At 38.5% G+C, this 18,748-nt stretch overlaps 3 protein-coding genes across 4 annotated transcripts in view; 2 read left to right on the forward strand and 1 right to left on the reverse strand.

The window, feature by feature from the left end:
* LOC101293989 (condensin complex subunit 1-like) overlaps window positions 1–4,385 on the reverse strand; it is an 8,117-nt gene extending 3,732 nt beyond the window's left edge. Inside the window, exons 1-8 of the mRNA XM_004303552.1 lie at window positions 4,214–4,385; window positions 3,729–4,054; window positions 3,345–3,505; window positions 2,068–3,250; window positions 1,716–1,907; window positions 679–1,335; window positions 411–587; window positions 22–89 (exon numbers count right to left, since the gene is read on the reverse strand). Coding sequence (XP_004303600.1) covers window positions 22–89; window positions 411–587; window positions 679–1,335; window positions 1,716–1,907; window positions 2,068–3,250; window positions 3,345–3,505; window positions 3,729–4,054; window positions 4,214–4,346 — 2,897 coding nt within the window. The 5' untranslated portion in view covers window positions 4,347–4,385. The remainder of the gene's footprint in view (window positions 1–21; window positions 90–410; window positions 588–678; window positions 1,336–1,715; window positions 1,908–2,067; window positions 3,251–3,344; window positions 3,506–3,728; window positions 4,055–4,213) is intronic.
* A 1,324-nt stretch (window positions 4,386–5,709) lies between these two features.
* Window positions 5,710–10,569, forward strand: LOC101294279 (DNA-directed RNA polymerases I, II, and III subunit RPABC1-like). 2 transcript variants are annotated; one of them, XM_004303554.1, is made up of 4 exons: window positions 5,710–6,050; window positions 7,206–7,382; window positions 9,177–9,260; window positions 10,066–10,569. In XM_004303554.1, the coding sequence occupies exons 1-4, from the start codon at window positions 5,790–5,792 to the stop codon at window positions 10,189–10,191; spliced, it is 648 nt and encodes a 215-aa protein (XP_004303602.1). In that variant the 5' UTR covers window positions 5,710–5,789; the 3' UTR covers window positions 10,192–10,569. The 2 variants fall into 2 exon arrangements, with proteins under 2 accessions (XP_004303602.1, XP_004303601.1); XM_004303553.1 differs by having other exon boundaries at window positions 9,147–9,260; window positions 10,066–10,341.
* Window positions 10,570–11,416: 847 nt separating this feature from the next.
* On the forward strand, window positions 11,417–12,272 carry LOC101294777 (mitochondrial import inner membrane translocase subunit TIM17-2-like). Its single transcript, XM_004303555.1, has one exon. It carries the CDS (start codon window positions 11,417–11,419, stop codon window positions 12,035–12,037), a length of 621 nt encoding a protein of 206 aa, XP_004303603.1. The 3' UTR covers window positions 12,038–12,272.
* The last annotated feature ends 6,476 nt before the right edge of the window (window positions 12,273–18,748 follow it).

Genomic DNA, 18,748 nt, shown 5'->3' on the forward strand with positions numbered 1-18,748 from the left:
AGAGAGAGAGAGATGTCTTACCAGAAATTTGCATCAATAATCATGAACCGACACAAAGCAAGCATTGCAGATACTTGAAGTTCCTGATACTGAAATTGTGCAGCAACCAGTCAGTAAAATTGATGAATTAGTAATATACAACAAAATAATTATTATATTAACAAGCGGCATACAAACAATGCACAAAAGGTGTACTCTGTATTAAAGTAAAGAAAATAGCATATATATACTGTAACTACATACGTGGCATCACTTCTGAGGTTTTGGAGTAAAAGAAGTGTGAATTCATATCTCTGGCTATGATATGAATAAACTATTAAGGACGCATTGTTTATCATAATCTCATACAAAAGCAAAAGAAATTCCAGTTCAACATATAAACCAAATTTATAATTTTCATTCAGGGTTACCTTTTGCATCAAACTAAAATTTCTACAAAGTTTTGACAAAAAGGGTGCACAGTGTCCAATCAAATTCCTCTCCAAGGAACCACCACCAATTATTTCTTTTTCTGCTTTGTCAGAGAGAGTATCAAGTATTGCATCTTCAGAGGCGGTAAGGCCAAGCTCAGCATTTATACCAATTTCCTGCAAGAAAAATAGATGAAGGATACTGATTAATTGCTGATAACCATACCCGAGTGTAATAATAATTTGTATATGCAATACCCAGTCTTACCTTTGAGCTATCAGCCGGCATTGCACCATTAGCTTGCTGAAAATCATAATTTATCTTCTCTTTGCCAACTTTTTGTTTTTGAACCTTTCGCAGGCAGGATTCAATATATAGTAGTTGGTTCATGGCAACATGACTTACGACAAAGAGATATCTACCAAGTCTTTCCACCTGAATGGTAGCAAGTATTCCAACACTTCCACTGCCAATTTCATTCTGCAACTCCTCACCTCCACTACAATCAAACACAGATCTTAGGGACTTCTTTACTAGATTGGCGGCAAAAGTTTCCGGTGTTGGATGAATTGTATATACAGCAGCTATGGCTTTGTCAGCAGCGGCATACCATATGTTTTCTGAAAGCCAAAAACCAGTAACCAAGCTTTCTAAAATACCAAAAACCCTGCTTCCATTACTCAATAACAGCTTTTTCCTATCATCTTCAGATAATCTCTGAAGAGCAATGCAAGCTGTCCTGGCAAGCAACGGTTCTATTTTTGCCCAACGGCCAAACCCAATATCAATAATATCCTGTAAATGAGAGCTCAGAACTGTAGAGGATGATTTTGATGCCATGCATAGGATAGACAATGCCCCACAACTTTGAACAGCAGTAGTTCCACTTATGTTGAAGCAAAAGAAATCCCATAACGCTGATACCTGCGGGGAAAAAAAGAAAGACCTTAGAAGCAGTTTAATTCTTTAGACAAGGGAGACAGAACTTGTCAACTACTATACACTGGTACAAGAGAAGTCAGCACTGACTTGACTACGCAGCATCACCAAATATACCAAAAAGAAACATAGCTGGTATTCTAAAATCTATATCATGGTTGCTCGTTATCTTTTCCATATGCACTTGTTCACTTTCCCAGAAATGACTATTTATATCTACAGTACCCTCACTTTTGAAAGCTGAAAACCATACAGAGATTCTTGTGGCTTATGGCATGCAAAGGAAATATCTTCAATCAAATTTAATAGATTAAAAGTAATCACTCAAAAAAAATTATTACTACGAGAAATGAAAAGGAACATACCGCACCACTGGATATGTTGCCTTTGGACACCAAGGCACCAACTATATACTCAAGGGCAGCTAGATCTCCAATATTTGATTCTATTGCAAGATTTATAAGATTCTTGGCCGCTTCTACCGGGTTTTTCTTTATGTAAATTGTAATGAAGGCATTTTCCACAGCTTCATAGATGGATTTGTCCTGAGAAAATACCTACAAAAGCCAAGGCACAGTTAGGACATTATAAATCACATGTACCACCAGAAAAATCACGTCCAGAATGGTTGCTCAAGAATCAACAGAAGAAAAACTGTTGACAGAATTGAAATTATAAACCATCACTTCCTAGGGCATGAGCAAAAATTGAATGTACCAGTGGCAACATCTTATGGAGACATGCTTCTGAGGAATCAATATGAAACTGCCGGCACCTCATTAACAAATTAATTGTGTTCTCAACGTCAGTGGCAGAAGATGATGCCATCAACTGAGCAAGTGTTGGGATTGTAGCAGATATACACTTTGAAAATCTCAGTCCAGCCTCAAGTGAAGCTACCAAAGCCCTGGTCTGTTCTAAGTTACCAACATCTGGGACAGACCCGTCTTTCTGAATTAGATCTTCTTCCATCTCAGGCAAGCAACTATCAGGTAAGCTATCCAGCTGCACCTTATTCAACCCTGCAGTTAAGTCATCAACCTCATTATTCCCCGATGTATTATTGAAAGATGGTAATCTGTTCATATCATTTTCAGAGGGAGTATCTGGTTCAAGCTCTTTCAGCTTCTTCTTGTACTGCTGTAGGGTTGCTTCAAATGAAGCTTTTCGAAGTTGTGGGCCAAATGGGTTATGCTGCAACATCATGATAAGTAAATTTAGTGCTGATTTTCTGACCATTGCACTCTTATCCTCTAACCTCCCAGCAGCAACTTCAGCCAGCTCATTCCACAACCCAATTGAAACACAATGTTCTTCACATAGTTCAGCCCAAATTTGAAGAACCCGACTCCGGGTATAAGCTGATACATCTCGACATCGCTCAAGCAAAATTTCCAACATGGCTTGCTTGGTTCGAAGACGAACAGATTTAGAATTAACTTCACCCTCAGCATCTATAAAAGCCTTTGCAACCAACTTTCCCAATACCCCAACAAGAGCATTCCTTATTTTATAAGATTCCCCACCAAAATGTGGGACAAGAAGACCAATATTTACAGACATCAACTTTGGTAACCGATCAGAAAGTTCCACCAAAAGACGACCAACATTTTCAGCCCCAACTGTATCCTTGATGTAGTCTTTTGGATTTGTCCTCCCAATCTCTCTGATAAGAGAATTAGCTAGGCTTCCATCTGCATACTTCTTCTCAGCGCCAGCAACCGCATCGGCAATGTGGGTAACAACAAAATCATATTTGTGAACTAGGTGCATGATCGAGGCACATGATTGTGCCATATACTGGTATTTTGTAGCACATGCCCCAATTATACGACACAAAGCATCTTTTGTATCAGAGTCTTTTAGTACTGTAGCATTTTCAAACAAAGAAAATGCATTTCTGCAGAACCCCAAAAGATATAGTTAATGATTTACAAAAATGAAATGAGAACTATATATAAACCTGAGAAAATTGCATTTGTTATCTAACTTACTTGGCAATAAAAGAAATATAATTTTCTTCTAGGCCTGTTGGACTAAAGAGCAATGCAAGTTTTATCTCCAGTGAATTAGCAATCAGATTAAGTATACGACCCCTTTGTGGCTCCCAGTTCCATGAATTCTTAGGTTGCTTCTTCCTGGTACTAGCTGTCACCTGATTCAAACAAAAGGCTTCAGGGCACTAGCAGCCGAAGATACTCAATGCTGTTACATATATATATATATATATATATATATAAATGCATATAAACTGCGAGGACTAAAAATAGATAATAAAAAAGCAGTGGCAAGCATACATGAAGAGAAAATATATAATATTAGAAAGTTAAAGACATATAAAGGAAGACAAAGAGAGATGGTGGGAGAAAGAAAAACACCTTCATATAGTTGCTGGAACTGATAGTAACCTCCTCATTGAGGACAACAGTAAGGAGGAAGAAGGTGTAGATTTTGAAAGCATTACGATGTGATGCAACCCGATCCAGCACCGGAGTGGCATCCTCCTGACTTTGAGAAGAAGCCCGTGAGAGTGAATCAACATTTGGGAGGAGAACACTCAAATTGGAGCGAAGACTCTCTACAAGATTAAGTTTACAAGTTGCAGGTAGACGACTGTAACCCCGAACCAGTGAGTACACACGATCAAACACATCTTGCTCTTCTATACAAAACAGCTCTTTATCGGAGAGGTCAAAGGATACGCCTGATTCAACCCAAAAATATTCAGGAACATCAGAAATTGTTTTAAATAAATGACAGTTAATCTTTGCAAGCGAATTTCTCGGCCTAGGTTTTTCTAGGGTTTGAGCAACAATCAAATCAATCTGTATCAACAATTGAGGTCAGAAATGAAAACCAATACCTTTGACCAAGTCATCGAGTTGGGAGGGGGGAAGAGAAGCGATGTCGATTGGGTTCCGAGCGAAGAGGCGGTTGTCTTGGGTGTCGTCTTCCAAGCCTCTCAGGGTTTCGGGGAACTCAAACGACGGAGCCATCCACACTCCCAGTCGGATCCAGCTTCTCTCTCTCTCTCTCTCTCTTCACCCGACGGTTTCAAATGGAATTGAAATTTTTGGAACGAGCGGGAATACTGTTTTCGGATCTAGGGTATTCTGTCTGTTTACTTGGACCCGCCTTCGTTTTCCTTTTCTTTTTTTTTTATCAAACTCGTTTTCCCATCTAGGGCCGCTGTTTTCCGATCAACAGATAAGGAAATTTAAAAACAAAATCCCCTATTACAGCGAGTTTAAAAGATCAAACAAAAAGGTCCAATGAGTATCTAAGCTGGGCTTGTTTGTGATGTGTTTTTCGTGGGAGTGACACCTCTAACCTATACAGTTACTAGATCGAAGTTGTACACTGATCTGGTGAATGGAAATATAAATTGTTGGGTCTCTAAGCATTATATTTGTCAAGATAAATTGCTTTGCTCTAGTGGCCGTATAGGAGTAGAGGTTTATTTGCTTTCTAAACCCAAAAGATAAGGCATATAAAACAAAAATGAAAACTAGAAATAGTAACAAGCCACTGAACTTAAACTAAATTACAAAGTATTAAATGTACATAATATCTTTTACCTTCGTAAAATTAAACCACACCAAAATGTATACATGGGATATAGTTACAATTTAGATGCGTTTAAGAAAAGCTATTGGACTACGCACAATGTGGTGGTACTAAAAGATTGATCTAAAACAATTCCTACTACTCAACTTTGTTTAAAACAATCAATGTTTTGGCTTCATATTTTTCCAACGTACTCAACTCCACCAAAAGTTTATGATCGAAAGTTTATTTTAAAGATGGGTTACATGCTTTAAATACATAGTTTTGGTTTTGAAAATCACATAAATAAACATATACGTAATCTTGTTAAAAGAAAAATATTTGTTAGGGATGGGTATGAGGAGGGTAATACCATCATCAAAGCAAAGGAGAAAGGCTTCACCAATATTGAAGTTGAAGTATATTCAAAGTTGGTGATAGATCTTGAATAGCCTTGGAGATTAATCAAACTAGTGCAAGATATTAGAACATTAACTACTAGTTTTGATTCTATTACTTTTAAACATGTTTTTAGTGAAGCTTGTCAAAAAAAAAAACATGTTTTTAGTGAGACAATTTTGTTGCCGATGCCATGGCTAATTTTGGGCATTCTTATAATTCGTCTCTGTATTGGATTAGTAGGGTTTCTCGTGAGGTTTCGAGAACCTAATTATTTAACATGATAAACGTTAGTTGCTTTATAGAAATTTATTTCATTATTTTAAGTGAGAAAGTAGATTAAACAAACTAAAAAAAAGGGGGATAATGGTTGAAAAGAACAAAATGTGAAGTCCAAGGTAAAAGACGAAAACTAGTTTGAGTTGGGTTTAAACGCTAGTTGTCAGGGATGAGTGAGCAGAAAAGGTGAGAAGAATTCAGAGAGAAAGAGAGAGATGGAGGGAGAAAATGGGAATGGAGATGAGGTGGTAGCAGGGCCTTGCTTGAGTGGGTTCGTGGACGATGGTAGCACAGAGAGTCACCGATACTTCCTGTCACGCAGAACCGTTCTGGAGATGCTAAGGGACAGAGGCTATTCCGTTCCCTCCTCCGAAATCGACCTCTCTCTTCAAGACTTCCGATCCCTTCACGGCCAAAACCCCGACGCCGATCGCCTCTGCTTCTCCACCGTTCATTCCTCTGACCCTTCTGAACGGGTGGGTTTCCTCTTTATCTTCACAATTATTCACTATGCTTTCCATTGAGGCAGGATCGTGCCAACTTTATACAATGCATGCTTGGGTTTCTATCAGCATTTTTGTTATTGGGTCTGTTTACTGTTGGGGAAGCAGTTCCATTGTACAGGGGTTGCGTAACCATCTCCCAAACTGCTAGTTAATTCTGGGCTTGTTTGAACGCTATATGTTTGTTTATTTCAAACATCTATTATAGTTTATCCTCTAGTATCGGAAAAAATAATGTCTGCTTAACACTTTAGCGTCTGGTACACTTACTTCAATTTGATGTATTAGTAACCAATCTTCCTTTGCTGTTAGTGTTTAGTGTCACATACTATAAATGCTTTGTAACTGATGAATGCTTCTCCACATCCCTGATGACGTGCATAGCGATTTGATGAAAGCTTAACATCATGACTTCTTAACTCCCACTTACTTTCATACTCTCCACTTCCCCTTGAATAAATGCAACTATCTCCATTCGGCTCATGCACTCTTGCTAGTTGCTAGTACCCACAAAAATATGTGGTCTAGTGAGTTAGCAAGATTGACCAAGGTATTTACTGTGGCAAATCACTACGTGGTCCAGTTGCATGTTGAGACTTACAATTTCGAATGTGAGCCATTATAGGGGTCTAACACGTTTCTTTTTCTAACCTGTGCCGTGGGGTTCGGTGCACTTTAGTGGGATTTGTTTCTTTGGTAGAATGAATGTAACTATAAATCAAATAAACAATAAGCAATTTGGGAACAGTATCCAAAAGGTTGCTGGGGGAATACAGTGTTCTGTCGGTGGTATCCCCTACTATTCTCCAGCATAAAAATCCAGACCTCGCTTAGGTTCCATTCCTGTTTTGTAAATCTCCTCCTTACTGTCTCAACTGCTATTTTCCCATTTTCTCCATTCTTGTTTTACTTCTGTGCTTCAAACATGTTATCAGTAATATGCCATTGGTATCAACATGCCCATTCTACAATTTGACAAGCATGACCTGACTGTTCTCAGATCCATTATATAAAGCTTATATCCATGTCATAAGACACCATAAGGAACCTTAATTTTTTAAGAAAGCACCTGTATCGACGATCAGTTTGACACACTTATTTCCATTACTTATTGATATTCAATTGCAGATGCTGGTCATCTACTGTGGGCCTGGTATTGTGAAGGTCAATGTCATCCGCGGGCTGCATAGTCAGATTGCTAATAAAGATACTTTGTCCGGGCTCATATTAATTCTTCAAGGCCAAATAACAAGTCAAGCTCTAAAAACTCTGGATCTTTATCCATTTAAAGTGGAAATATTCCAGGTTTGTTTCCTGATATCAATTTTGTTATTAGGTTTCCTTTCTGTTTTACTTTTGTTTTCCCTTAGCTGTTACACCCTCTGTATCTATATTAAATTGAGCTCCTAAGTATCTAGGTTAGTATTGATACATGGTCTATACTGGACAGCCATATTCAACATGTTCCTGGAAGATATATATATATATATATATATATTATTTTTTTTTGGTTTTTTAAGCATCAGTTTGCATTGACGCATCTATCTCCTTTATCTTTGAAGGAGCATACTGTACAAGTGTTTCTTTGCCAATTTGCAGTAATTTTGTGTACAGTTCTTATTGACACTCATGTTTCTATTGATTCAGTTACCAATTTGCGGTTAAGTTAGCCAACATTCTCTCTTGTGAGCATACTTTCAGCTGTTAATCTCAGCCACTTGTTCACTGAAATATATGGTGAAATTTAATCAGCTCATAACTCAAAAGCCCCAGATCTGTATAGGAACAAAAACTTAATATAGCTTAACCATCTGGAGAGTGAAAATTGAATAGCTAACATGTTAGAAAGTCTTTATCACATGATAGGGAAAGAAAATGGTTAGTATTCTCATTTTGGTAGCTATTGATTCGTCAAGGTCTGCTATCTATAGCAGTGGCTCTTCTTGTTCAGCGAAACAAAATATTTCCATTCAATTATAACTCTCAGGCTTCCTGAGTGCGCTGAAGGCTGAACTTTCTTTGAAGTCAGAAACAATGTGAATGTGAACAGCCTCCAAGCTAATGGGTCATATTGAAGGTAGAAACTTAAAATACATATAATTGGTGAGATTCCCTGAGGTTCAATTGTGCTTCTTAAGAGAACTTTTAATAATTACATAGGTATATGGGTAGAGGAGCTTTAGAAGAGAGTAAGACAGTGGTCAGCTCTTTAGGCTTCTCTTTCTTGCATCTGTTAGAGTCTCTTAGGACGATTGGTGTTTTCTAGTCTTCTTGCTTGATGCTGCTCTTGTTTCATGGGCTTTATTTTTTTTTGCTCTTATCCTTTTTGGACCCTTTTGTGCACTTTCTTTTTTGTATCTTCTTTTTCTTTTCACTTAATAAGTTGTTTAACTAAAAAAAAAAAATTGGGCTGCTTTGGAAATTCTTTAAGAAAAGATGTGATGGTTGATGTTTCTGCGCTCTTTCTCCATTAATGCTATAAATTTTTGTCTTTTAAATCAAGGATTATGACTCATCCTATTTTGACAGTTTCTACTGCTAACAAAAGGACAAATTGGGTAATAGATTTGATCGGATGACGTTTAAATAAATATCATTAAAGAGGAGAGCTGTGCAACTTTTCAGGAAAGTCAAGATTAAGAGCTCCGTAGTTTTTATATATATTATCCCAAATCTTGCTCTCTTCATTTTTCTTCATGCTTATCAGTGCACTTATTTGAAAGTGATTCGTTAGCGGATTCATTTATCTCTAGCTCTTTAACTATAATTCTGAAATTGAGCCTTAATATAGGATTGTTAGAGCATGCGTTTGTAGAACCCTCTAACTCTTTTGTTGTTGTTACGTTTTTTTTTTTTTTTTTGAAAGGATTGTTGTTATGTTTTTACAACATGTGATATTTAATTATGAACCTACAGCATTCATCTTTTAAAGTTTGGGAAAGGTTCTTTTGTGCTCATGACATGTGAAGTTAACATGCTTATGTTTAATGGCTGTTGTCTTGTTGGTCATTCTGGTAGAAATATTCTGTCTCATGCTTCTCATGTTCTATATCTTGCTTTGTATTTCAGATTACTGACTTGCTTGTTAATATAACGAAGCATGTCTTGAAGCCACAGCATCAGGTCTTGACTGAACAAGCAAAACAAGCTCTCCTGAAGAAGTTTAACATTGAAGAAAAGCAGGTTAGTTTACTAACACAAGCAAGGAAATGTCAGTATCTGATTTGCTTTCTGCAGAGTTAATTCATATCAATATCATTTTACTCGTTCAGTATCATTATCATTTTACTTGTCAGCGCATCTACTTTGGCAATCTCAATGGCTTCATGCAGTTTGTTTAGAATGCTTTAAAATTGTTCATGCCTTGGATACCATCAACAAAGCTAGAGAAGTTGTGCATTTTTTGAATGTGTTGGCATGTTAGTTGTTTTTCTGGTCATGGTTGTTACTTTCATCTTAACCAGTGATGTCTAATAAAAATTAAATAAATATATTCATTAGTACTCTCATCTTACTATCATCTAGTAATACTCATGGGCAACAGAGGGGGCAAGCAATATTTTGTTGCTTGGCTGACTTGGTCTAGACCAAAAAAGAAAAAATTAGACTTGGCCAGTGGTATGCCCTTTGTTGTTGAAATGAAATCTGATTGGGCTTGACAAAGAGTAAATTTGTCCGCCCCATTGTTCTATCCGTTGTGCATGTGGCCCTATATTAGAGGCATGCCTTATAGTAGTCATCTAACGCAATCTTTTTTATCCCATCCAAGATTTCAATAACATGCTGCTGAGTCCTTGAAATAAGGAAGTTACTAACATTACAATAGTACTGCTGGAAAAGTTTTGGTAGTAGATTCTCAATTATTGCAGTTATGTCACTCATGTTTATATTACTATCTTACAATTACATATCTCATATATATTTGGTTTATCAGCTACTATGCAATATATATTGGCCAATTTTAATTTTAAGAAGTGATCTAATGCAGCTTCCTCGAATTTCACAAAAGGATGCAATTGCAAAGTACTATGGACTTGAAAGAGGTCAAGTGGTGAAAGTTACCTACTCCGGTGATATCACTAAAGGACATGTTACATACCGTTGTGTTTGGTGATGCATTTTCTTTGGTGCACCTTGATGGAACAAATCCTCTCTAGTTTGTGTGTGGTGATAGTAGACAAATTATGTTGATCATTTTCTGTCATGTGGGTGATAGTAAGTTCTATCGTAGTAATTATCTGTAGTGTAATGTTAAGTGGTTTTATGAACTAATACTGTTGTGGTGTTGTATTGTGAAATGCTCGTATCCATGAGCGCCATAATAGGGACTTGGTTGTGTTTCTTCAATCTGTTTCATACAGGCTGTAGGACATCCTGCCCAATAGTGTTCTTAATGACTGTGACACACGTGCGGACGCATCTCTTGCAAGTTCTCGTGTGGACTAATCACAGCAAGATTCGTCAGTCCATGTAATCTGCCTCTGCTACATTCCACAAGAAGGTTCTTAAATCCCCTGCACTTTAGGTACTGTAGTTTCTCTGCCTTCTCTGTCACTGTGTCGATAAACTGATCTGGTAAGCTGTCAATTGTTGCCTTGTTGGGTTAAGAGTCAGGGTCCTTGAATGATCATGTGAAAAAAGTGGTTTCGAAGAGTAGTCTCTAGATTTTGATTCTCTAGGAAAGGTAACCCAATTCCAATCGCATACAACATTTTTAGGCAAGCTTTCTGCATCAGATATGTGAAGCTTCACTACGTTAAATGTGTCAAGCTCAAGCCAATCAACTCAATAGGACCAACATCGGTTCGGATACTGAATGACCTGGGCAGTGAAGAAATTCTTGTGAAGCTAATATCTACCACCCTTGGTGCTTTCAAACTTTGAAAGGGAAATTCTGGGATCCCATCTGTATTCTATATGAGCATTTTTTTTGGTAACAAAAAAAAGGAATTTTGGACATACCAATTAAGTTGAAGTTGCTTCACCCTTGGTTTTCCAGATGTGCCATTCGTGGTTGTGTTCCCAAGAAAAATTGGGTGTATGGAGCAGCGTTTTGCGGTGAGAATATGTTGATGTGCTTAACCGGTATATCGGTACTGAAACTGTTTAATTTCTTATATGCCAACCTTAGGTAGATGGAATAAGTTCTAACCTTACAGATTTGTAAGGTTTCGATTTATTTCATTCAGTGATGCTCTTTTGGTAATAGTTTATCGAGTGACCGAAACACCCCTTTTCGTACAAGGAAAGGAAGGGTATTTCCGTCAAAACAGCTCTTGTCTTGCTCTATTTACATTTGGGCTCATCAAGTAAACCCTAAGCAAACTGAAACTGCGGCCATGGGAACTCCAGAAACGTCACGGGAGCCGTGCCCGGACCGAATCCTCGACGACGTCGGCGGGGCCTTCGGGATGGGCGCCGTCGGAGGAGGCGCCTTCCATTTCATCAAGGGGATCTACAACTCCCCCAAGGGCGCGCGTCTCGTCGGCGCCGCCCAAGCCGTCCGCATGAACTCTCCCCGCGTCGGTGGCAGCTTCGCCGTCTGGGGCGGCCTCTTCTCCACCTTCGACTGCACCATGGTCTACCTGCGCCAGAAGGAGGACCCCTGGAACTCGATCATCGCCGGCGCCGCCACCGGAGGCTTCCTCTCCATGCGGCAGGGGATGGGCGCCACGGCGAGGTCCGCCGCCATGGGAGGGGTGCTGCTGGCCCTGATCGAAGGCGCCGGGATCATGCTCAACAAGATGATGGAGAAGCAGCAGCAGATTCCGATGGAGGAACCTGGTCTGCCTGGGATGATGGGCGGCCCGGAGGAGCCCGTCGGGTCAGAAGGACCCGGTTCCTGGCTGGGAGGGTTGTTTGGGAAAGGGAAAGAGCCTGAGCCGGCCACCAGCGGAAGCGAGACCAAGGTTCTAGAGAGCTTCGATGCTCCTCCGGTGCCCAATTTTGATTACAAGTGATCCTTATATTTCAGTAGTAGAAAGGTTAGTACTTGTATTTAGGAGGGTTGAGCTCTGCTCTCTATCTTTCAATAATCACAACTACTGTACTATTCTATTTTTTCTATCATGTATTTTGAATGGAATGGAATGCTGTTGCTGGCTTGCGTTTAAATTCTATGCTACCATTCTTTGCACTTTTGCATGTATGGCTCACTCTGACTCTTTCTCCATATGAAAGATCACAACTTTGTATAAATGTTAGAGAAAATGCTGGACCTTTGGTTTGATGGGTTTATGTTAGTGACTTTTGAAGTGGAAATGGATGTAAGGATGAGACAGATTCTTTCTACGAATTTCTTAAAATGGTAGAATTCACAGCTTCTTTCTTGAATGGCAGATTACGTGCTTTCTTTTTGTGACCTCTGCAAAATGCTTTGAAATCATGTCAGTTGTGTTATGGGTGGCTGTTGCATACTCATGATATTGCTTTAAATGGTCATTTGTAATCAGGACATTTCCTGCCAGTGTGAATTATTGCACTTACTTGGTTAGCTCTATGGGAAGCTATACTGGTAGCATTTTAGAGTTTGTGCATTAGAGCTGGTGGCCTTGCTTTATCATTTGCTTTTTCCTGTGTTTCACTTTATATGCCCTTATGATCTTTTCATGCTTGGAAAAAGGAGGTACTTTTGTAATGTAATTAGTGAGTGGATAGTTCTGGTATATAGGCGTTAGGCATATTATCTTTCTCATAGCTTGCTATTACGGATGTTTTCAACAATGTAGATTTGTTATTCAACTTTTAGCCACTAATAGGGTGGTTCTGTTATCTTCTCTTTTAATCATTCAGTTTGTCAAGCTTAATGCATTCTGTAAATGCTATACAATTTTCCATTCTTTCATACGATTGGGCGAAGGTGAAGAGGATTCACTGTTCAAATCCTCTGTCACGCTCCTTTTGTTCTCCCTCTCTCTCGCTTACCACCGCTTCGTTCTCTCTCCTGATTGAGCTTATTCCCTCCCTCGATTCCAGTCTGTTCCTGGTTTGGGAATTTCCGTTTCATCTTCAAACTTTCAAAGGTAAAAGGTACCTTTTTTATGTAAATGTTGCTGTCAGTTTCGTTAATTTCGCCCGTTGGGCTTATTCGATTAGGGGGTTTGTGTAAATTTTCATCACCATGACTTTTGTTCCTCAGATTGTTGAGCATTCTATTAGTTGAGTAATAGTAACAGTATGGGAGGATAGTGGATATAATCATAGTTTGTAACCTCTGTAAAATTTGTGTAATCTTTTGCTGAAATGAGTATAATTTGTTTATGGATGGCCATCATGTTTCTCAAGTAACTTATTTTGCTCTTTTGATCCATTCCATGATTGAGTTTACACTTCAAATTTTTGCATCCATCGATGCTCTTCAACATTATTTGCAGCCTCCTTGCCAGTCTTTCATTGGCTACAAGCAGCTGGTCCAAAGTAAACCAACCGACAGAATACTTTTGAATATCATGAAATTGTTGAAGGTAAATACGTAAGTGCCAGCAATTTGTTGAATATCATGAGTTCTTATGGAAAACATGACATAATATATGCTAGGAACTGGTTTAGTTTACAACATATAAAGTGTTGTTTGACACAGACAATCAATCTCAGTTTGATGCACTTATTTCTTTTGGTTGAACCTAAAAGTGATATGGATATGTAAGAAGACAAAAGGGCAGAAAGAGAGTGGCGTTGATGTATTTTCCTTTACTTATTGATACGTTTTCAATTGCAGATTCTGGTTATCTACTGTGGGCCTGGTATTGTGAAGGTCAATGTCATCCGTGGGATGCACAGTCAGATTACTACCAAAGAAACTTTGAAGGTTTGACCAGGCTCATATGAATTCTTCAAAGCCAGATAACAAGCCAAGCTATGAAAAGTCTTGATCTTTATCCATATAAAGAGGAAATGTTCCAGGTTTGTTTCCTGATATCAAATATGTTAGTATGTTTCCTTTTTCTGCTTTACTTTTGTTTGCCGTTAGCTGTTACACACCCTGTATTTATATTGAATTAGGCTTTTAAGTTTCTAGGTTGCCATTGATACATACACTATATTGGAGAGCGATATTATTTTCCTAGAAGATACAGTTGTTGGACTAGTGCTTTCTAGGCATCAATATCCATTGATGCATTGATGCATCTATCTCCTTTATCTTTGAAGGGGCATACTGTACAAGTGTTTCTTTTCCAGAGAAAAAACCTCAAATGGTACCTGAACTATTACGAAAGGTACTTTTTGAAACCCTACGAATATTTACTTTCCCAAATGATAACCCTCAATTATTTCACTGTTACCAAATATGTTTCCTCCACCAAACATACTAAAGTTTGTTTTATGTTTTGTGTTTCAAGAGTTGGTTTTCATCTTATATCTGCAACTAATATCAAAATTTTCCCAGTTTTCTTTTCACTGAATAAATTATTTATATGAAAAAAAGCAAGAACATATTGGGCTGCTTTGGAATTTCCTTAAGAAAAGCTGTGATGGTTGATGTTTCTGCGCTCTTTCTCCATTAATGCTATTATTTTTCGTCTTTTGAATCGAGGATTATGGCTTATCCTATTTTGACAGTTTTTACTGCTAAAAAGCAAAAGGACAAATTAGGTAATCGATTAATTTGAAATAACAAGGAGTGCAGTACAATGTTTAAGGAAAGTCAAGATTAAGAGCTCCTTAGTTTTTATGTATATTACCCGACACACTTGCTCTCTTCTTTTTTCTTCCCCTTTGAGAGTTACACTTATCGAAAGTGATTCTGTAGCTGTTTCTTTTATCTCTAGGCTCTAGCTCTACTGTAATTCTCAAGTTGAGCCTTAATATAGGATTGTTGAGCTTGCGATTACATAACCTTTTAAATTATTTGTTGTTGTTACGTTTGTACAACATGTGACATTGAATTATGAACCTACAGTATTCATCTTTTAGAGCTTGGGAAAGGTTTCTTTGTGCTCACGACATATGAAGTTAACATGCTTATGTTTTATGGTTGTTGCCTTGTTAGTCATTCTCATACATGCCTCTCATGTTCTATATCTAGCATTGTATTCAGATTACTGACTTGCTTGTTAATATAACAAAGCATCAGGTCTTGACTGAACAACCAAAATAAGATCTCCTGAGGGAGTATGGCATTGAAGTAAGCAGGTTAGTTTACTAACTCATGTAAGGAAAGTTCAGCCTCTGATTTGCTTTCTGCAGAGATCATTCATATTCTGGGAATGAAATAAAAATCTTCAATATGACAATATCATTTTACTCGTCATTGCATCTACTATTGTAATTTCAATTTCTTCATCCAGTTAGTTTATGAACTGCTTCATAATTATCCATGCCTTGGATATGATCAACAAAGATAGAGAACTTGTGCATGTTATGTACCAACAAGTTTTTTTTTTTTTTTGACATTATTTGGTCGTGGGCGTTGCTATCATCTTAATCAGTGATGTCTAATAAAAAGCCTAGAAGGATCAATTTCAGAGGGGCGAGTAATATTTTGTTGCTTGGCTGACTTGGTCTAGACCAAAGAAAAAAGTAAACTTGTGGCCAGTGGTATGTCCTTTGTTGTTGAAGTAAATTGTGATTGGGGTTGACAAAGAGTAAACATGTTTATGTGGCCTATTTACTTGGCTTAGGGCTGCACTGCAGCTCGCGCGTGCGAATTGAATTGTTGTCAAGTATAGAATTGTTCTATCTGTTGTGCATGTGGCCCTTTATTAGAGGCACACCTTATAGTAGTCGTCTACCACAATCTTCGTTATCCCATCCAAGACATACTAACATGCTGCTGGTTCTAGAAATAAGGAAATTACTAGTATCTCTAGTAACATAATCATCCTCTTCTTTTGTGTGCCGGAAAAAAAGGGACTCGCTGGGGAGGGAAAGTGGTCGGGGACGCTGCTGGAGTCTTCTAGGGTGGAGGCGCACCGTCATCGGCACCGGACGGTGGCAAACGGAGGGACGTGCGCACTTTAAATAGAGTGCGCACGTGCGCTCTCTATCGTTTTCGTATATATATATATATATTTGGTCTATCAGGTACTGTGCAATATATATTGGCCAATTTTAAGTTTAAGAAATGATCTAATGCAGTTTCCTCGAATGTCACAAAAGGATGCAATTGCGAAGTATTATGGACTTGAAAGGGGTCAAGTGGTGAAAGTTGCCTGCTCGGATGGCAGCACTAATGGACATGTTACGTACATTTTCATGGTGCACGTTGAAGGAACAAATCCTTCTTAGTTTCTAGTTTATGTGCGGTGACGGCAGAGTCATGTGGGTGATTGCATGTGCTCTCGTAATAATTGTCTGATAGTGTAATGTGAAGTGGTTTCATGAACTTACAAAATACTGTTGTATCCATGAGCACCATAATAGGGATTTTGGTGGTAGTGAATTACCACCATTATAGAGCTTGGTTGTGTTCCTTCAATCTGTTTCATACATGCTGCAATAGTGTTTTAAGTTATGGTGAATATGTGGGGATGCTGCCGGATGCATATATCAAATGTAACTGAATTCAAATCGCAAACTGTTATAAATAAAGGGGGAAAGAGACTTACTAGCTAGTTAATGGAAGAGTAGAACTAGTGAGAGAGTAGAAGAATAAGAGAGAATAGATGGGGGAATGGTGTTGTTGGTGTTGTTTCATTCATCAATCACTCACCCCTTTATATAGGGTTGAGATACTTGGTGATTACACATATAAAGCTTGATGGAGAAGTTTGGTAACTTGGTGAACACACACAAGTTAACTTGCTAGACACTCACAAGTTATGGTAACTTGTTTAGTACAAGCTTTCTACACAAGATTACAACACAAAGTAATTTGGACAACCATACATATTTACAACACTCCCCCTTGGATGTCCACCAATTAGTTTGGTGTTAGACGCGTTTAATGTTGCCTCGTTAAAAACCTTTCCAGGTAACAAAAACCCAGTGGGAAAAAATAACCCTGGTCGAAGAAGAAAAAGAGCACAACGCGCATATGTCCTTTTGAGAATGGCTTTAGGTGCTCCCCCTGATTGGAAGCTCTCCCTGATCTCTGCACACTTCTTCTCGTAGCTTGGAGGGTTGATGCATTCCAATGCCTTGCACTAACTTCTTGAATATGCATTTTGGTAGAGATTTGGTGAAGAGATCTGCCAAGTTGTCAACTGATCGGATTTTTCTAACTTCAACTTCTTCATGCTTTTGAAGCTCATGTGTGAAGAAGAACTTCGGTGCAATGTGCTTTGTTTTATCTCCTTTGATGTAACCTTCTTGAATTTGAGCTATACACGCTACATTGTCTTCGTGTAAGATTGTAGAAGCGTCTGTCACCGATGGCAAGTTACATGTTCTCCGAATATGGCGAATCATTGATCTCAACCAAACACATTCTCGGCTAGCCTCGTGAAGCGCAAGTATTTCTGAGTGATTGGAGGAAGTAGCTACCAGTGATTGATTTGTCGATCGCCATGAAATTGCAGTGTCTCCACAAGTAAATACATAATCTGTTTGTGAGTAACCTTTGTGCGGATAAGAGAGAAAACCAGCATCTGCATATCCAACAATACTCGGACTATTTTTGGATTTGTAAGTATAAAATAAACTCATGTCTGTCGTACCACGAAGGTAGCGCAAAATATTTTTTACACCATTCCAATGGCGTAATGTTGGAGCAGAGCTATATCTTGCCAATAAATTTACCGCAAAGGCAATATCCGGTCTAGTGCATTGTGCCAAATAAAGCAAGGCACCTATAGCGCTCATATATGGTACTTGAGGACCAAGGATATTTTCACCTTCTTGTCTCGGACGGAACAGATCTTTCTCAACGTCCAGAGACCGAACGACCATTGGGGTGCTTAGTGGATAGGCTTTGTCCATACTAAATTTTGTCAAAACTTTTTCAGTATAAGTTGATTGATGGACAAGAATCCCACTAGCAAAATGCTCGATCTGCAGGCCGAGGCAAAATTTTGTCTTCCCAAGGTCTTTCATTTCAAATTCTTTCTTTAAATATTCAGCAGTCTTTGTGAGCTCTGCAGGGCTCCCAATTAAATTCATGTCATCCACATAGACTGCTACTATTGCAAAACCAAAATTTGATTTCTTGATGAACACGCAAGGACATAGAGGATCATTAATATATCCCTCCTTAGTTAAATACTCACTGAGACGGTTGTACCACATTCGTCCGGATTGTTTCAATCCATATAACGACCGTCTTAATTTAATTGAGTACATGTTACGTGATTTTGTAGTTGCTTCAGGCAACTTAAGTCCTTCTGGGACTTTCATGTATATATCAGTATCTAACTCCCCGTATAGATATGCAGTAACAACATCCATAAGTCGCATATCAAGTTTCTCTGAAACTACCACTAGTGGATTACGATTCTTAGCCTACGGAATATTTTCGTCGGTTAAGAAACATATTCCGTCTACTAAGAACTTAGTCGACGGAATAGTCGTCGACTAAGATCCGTTGGCTAACAGTCGTCTGCTAAGACAATAGCCGACGGAAACATATATTTCCGTCGTCTAAGTTATATCTTAATCGACGGATCTTAGTCGACGCCTATTCCGTCGACTAAGTTATTGTTTCCTAAACGACGGAAAAAATCCGTCGGCTATATTTCCGTCGATTAACATTTACCTAAACGACAAAAGGCTTCCTTCTTTACAGACGAAATATT

Source organism: Fragaria vesca, linkage group LG6, assembly GCF_000184155.1.
Source record: "Fragaria vesca subsp. vesca linkage group LG6, FraVesHawaii_1.0, whole genome shotgun sequence".
Lineage (NCBI taxonomy): Eukaryota > Viridiplantae > Streptophyta > Magnoliopsida > Rosales > Rosaceae > Fragaria > Fragaria vesca.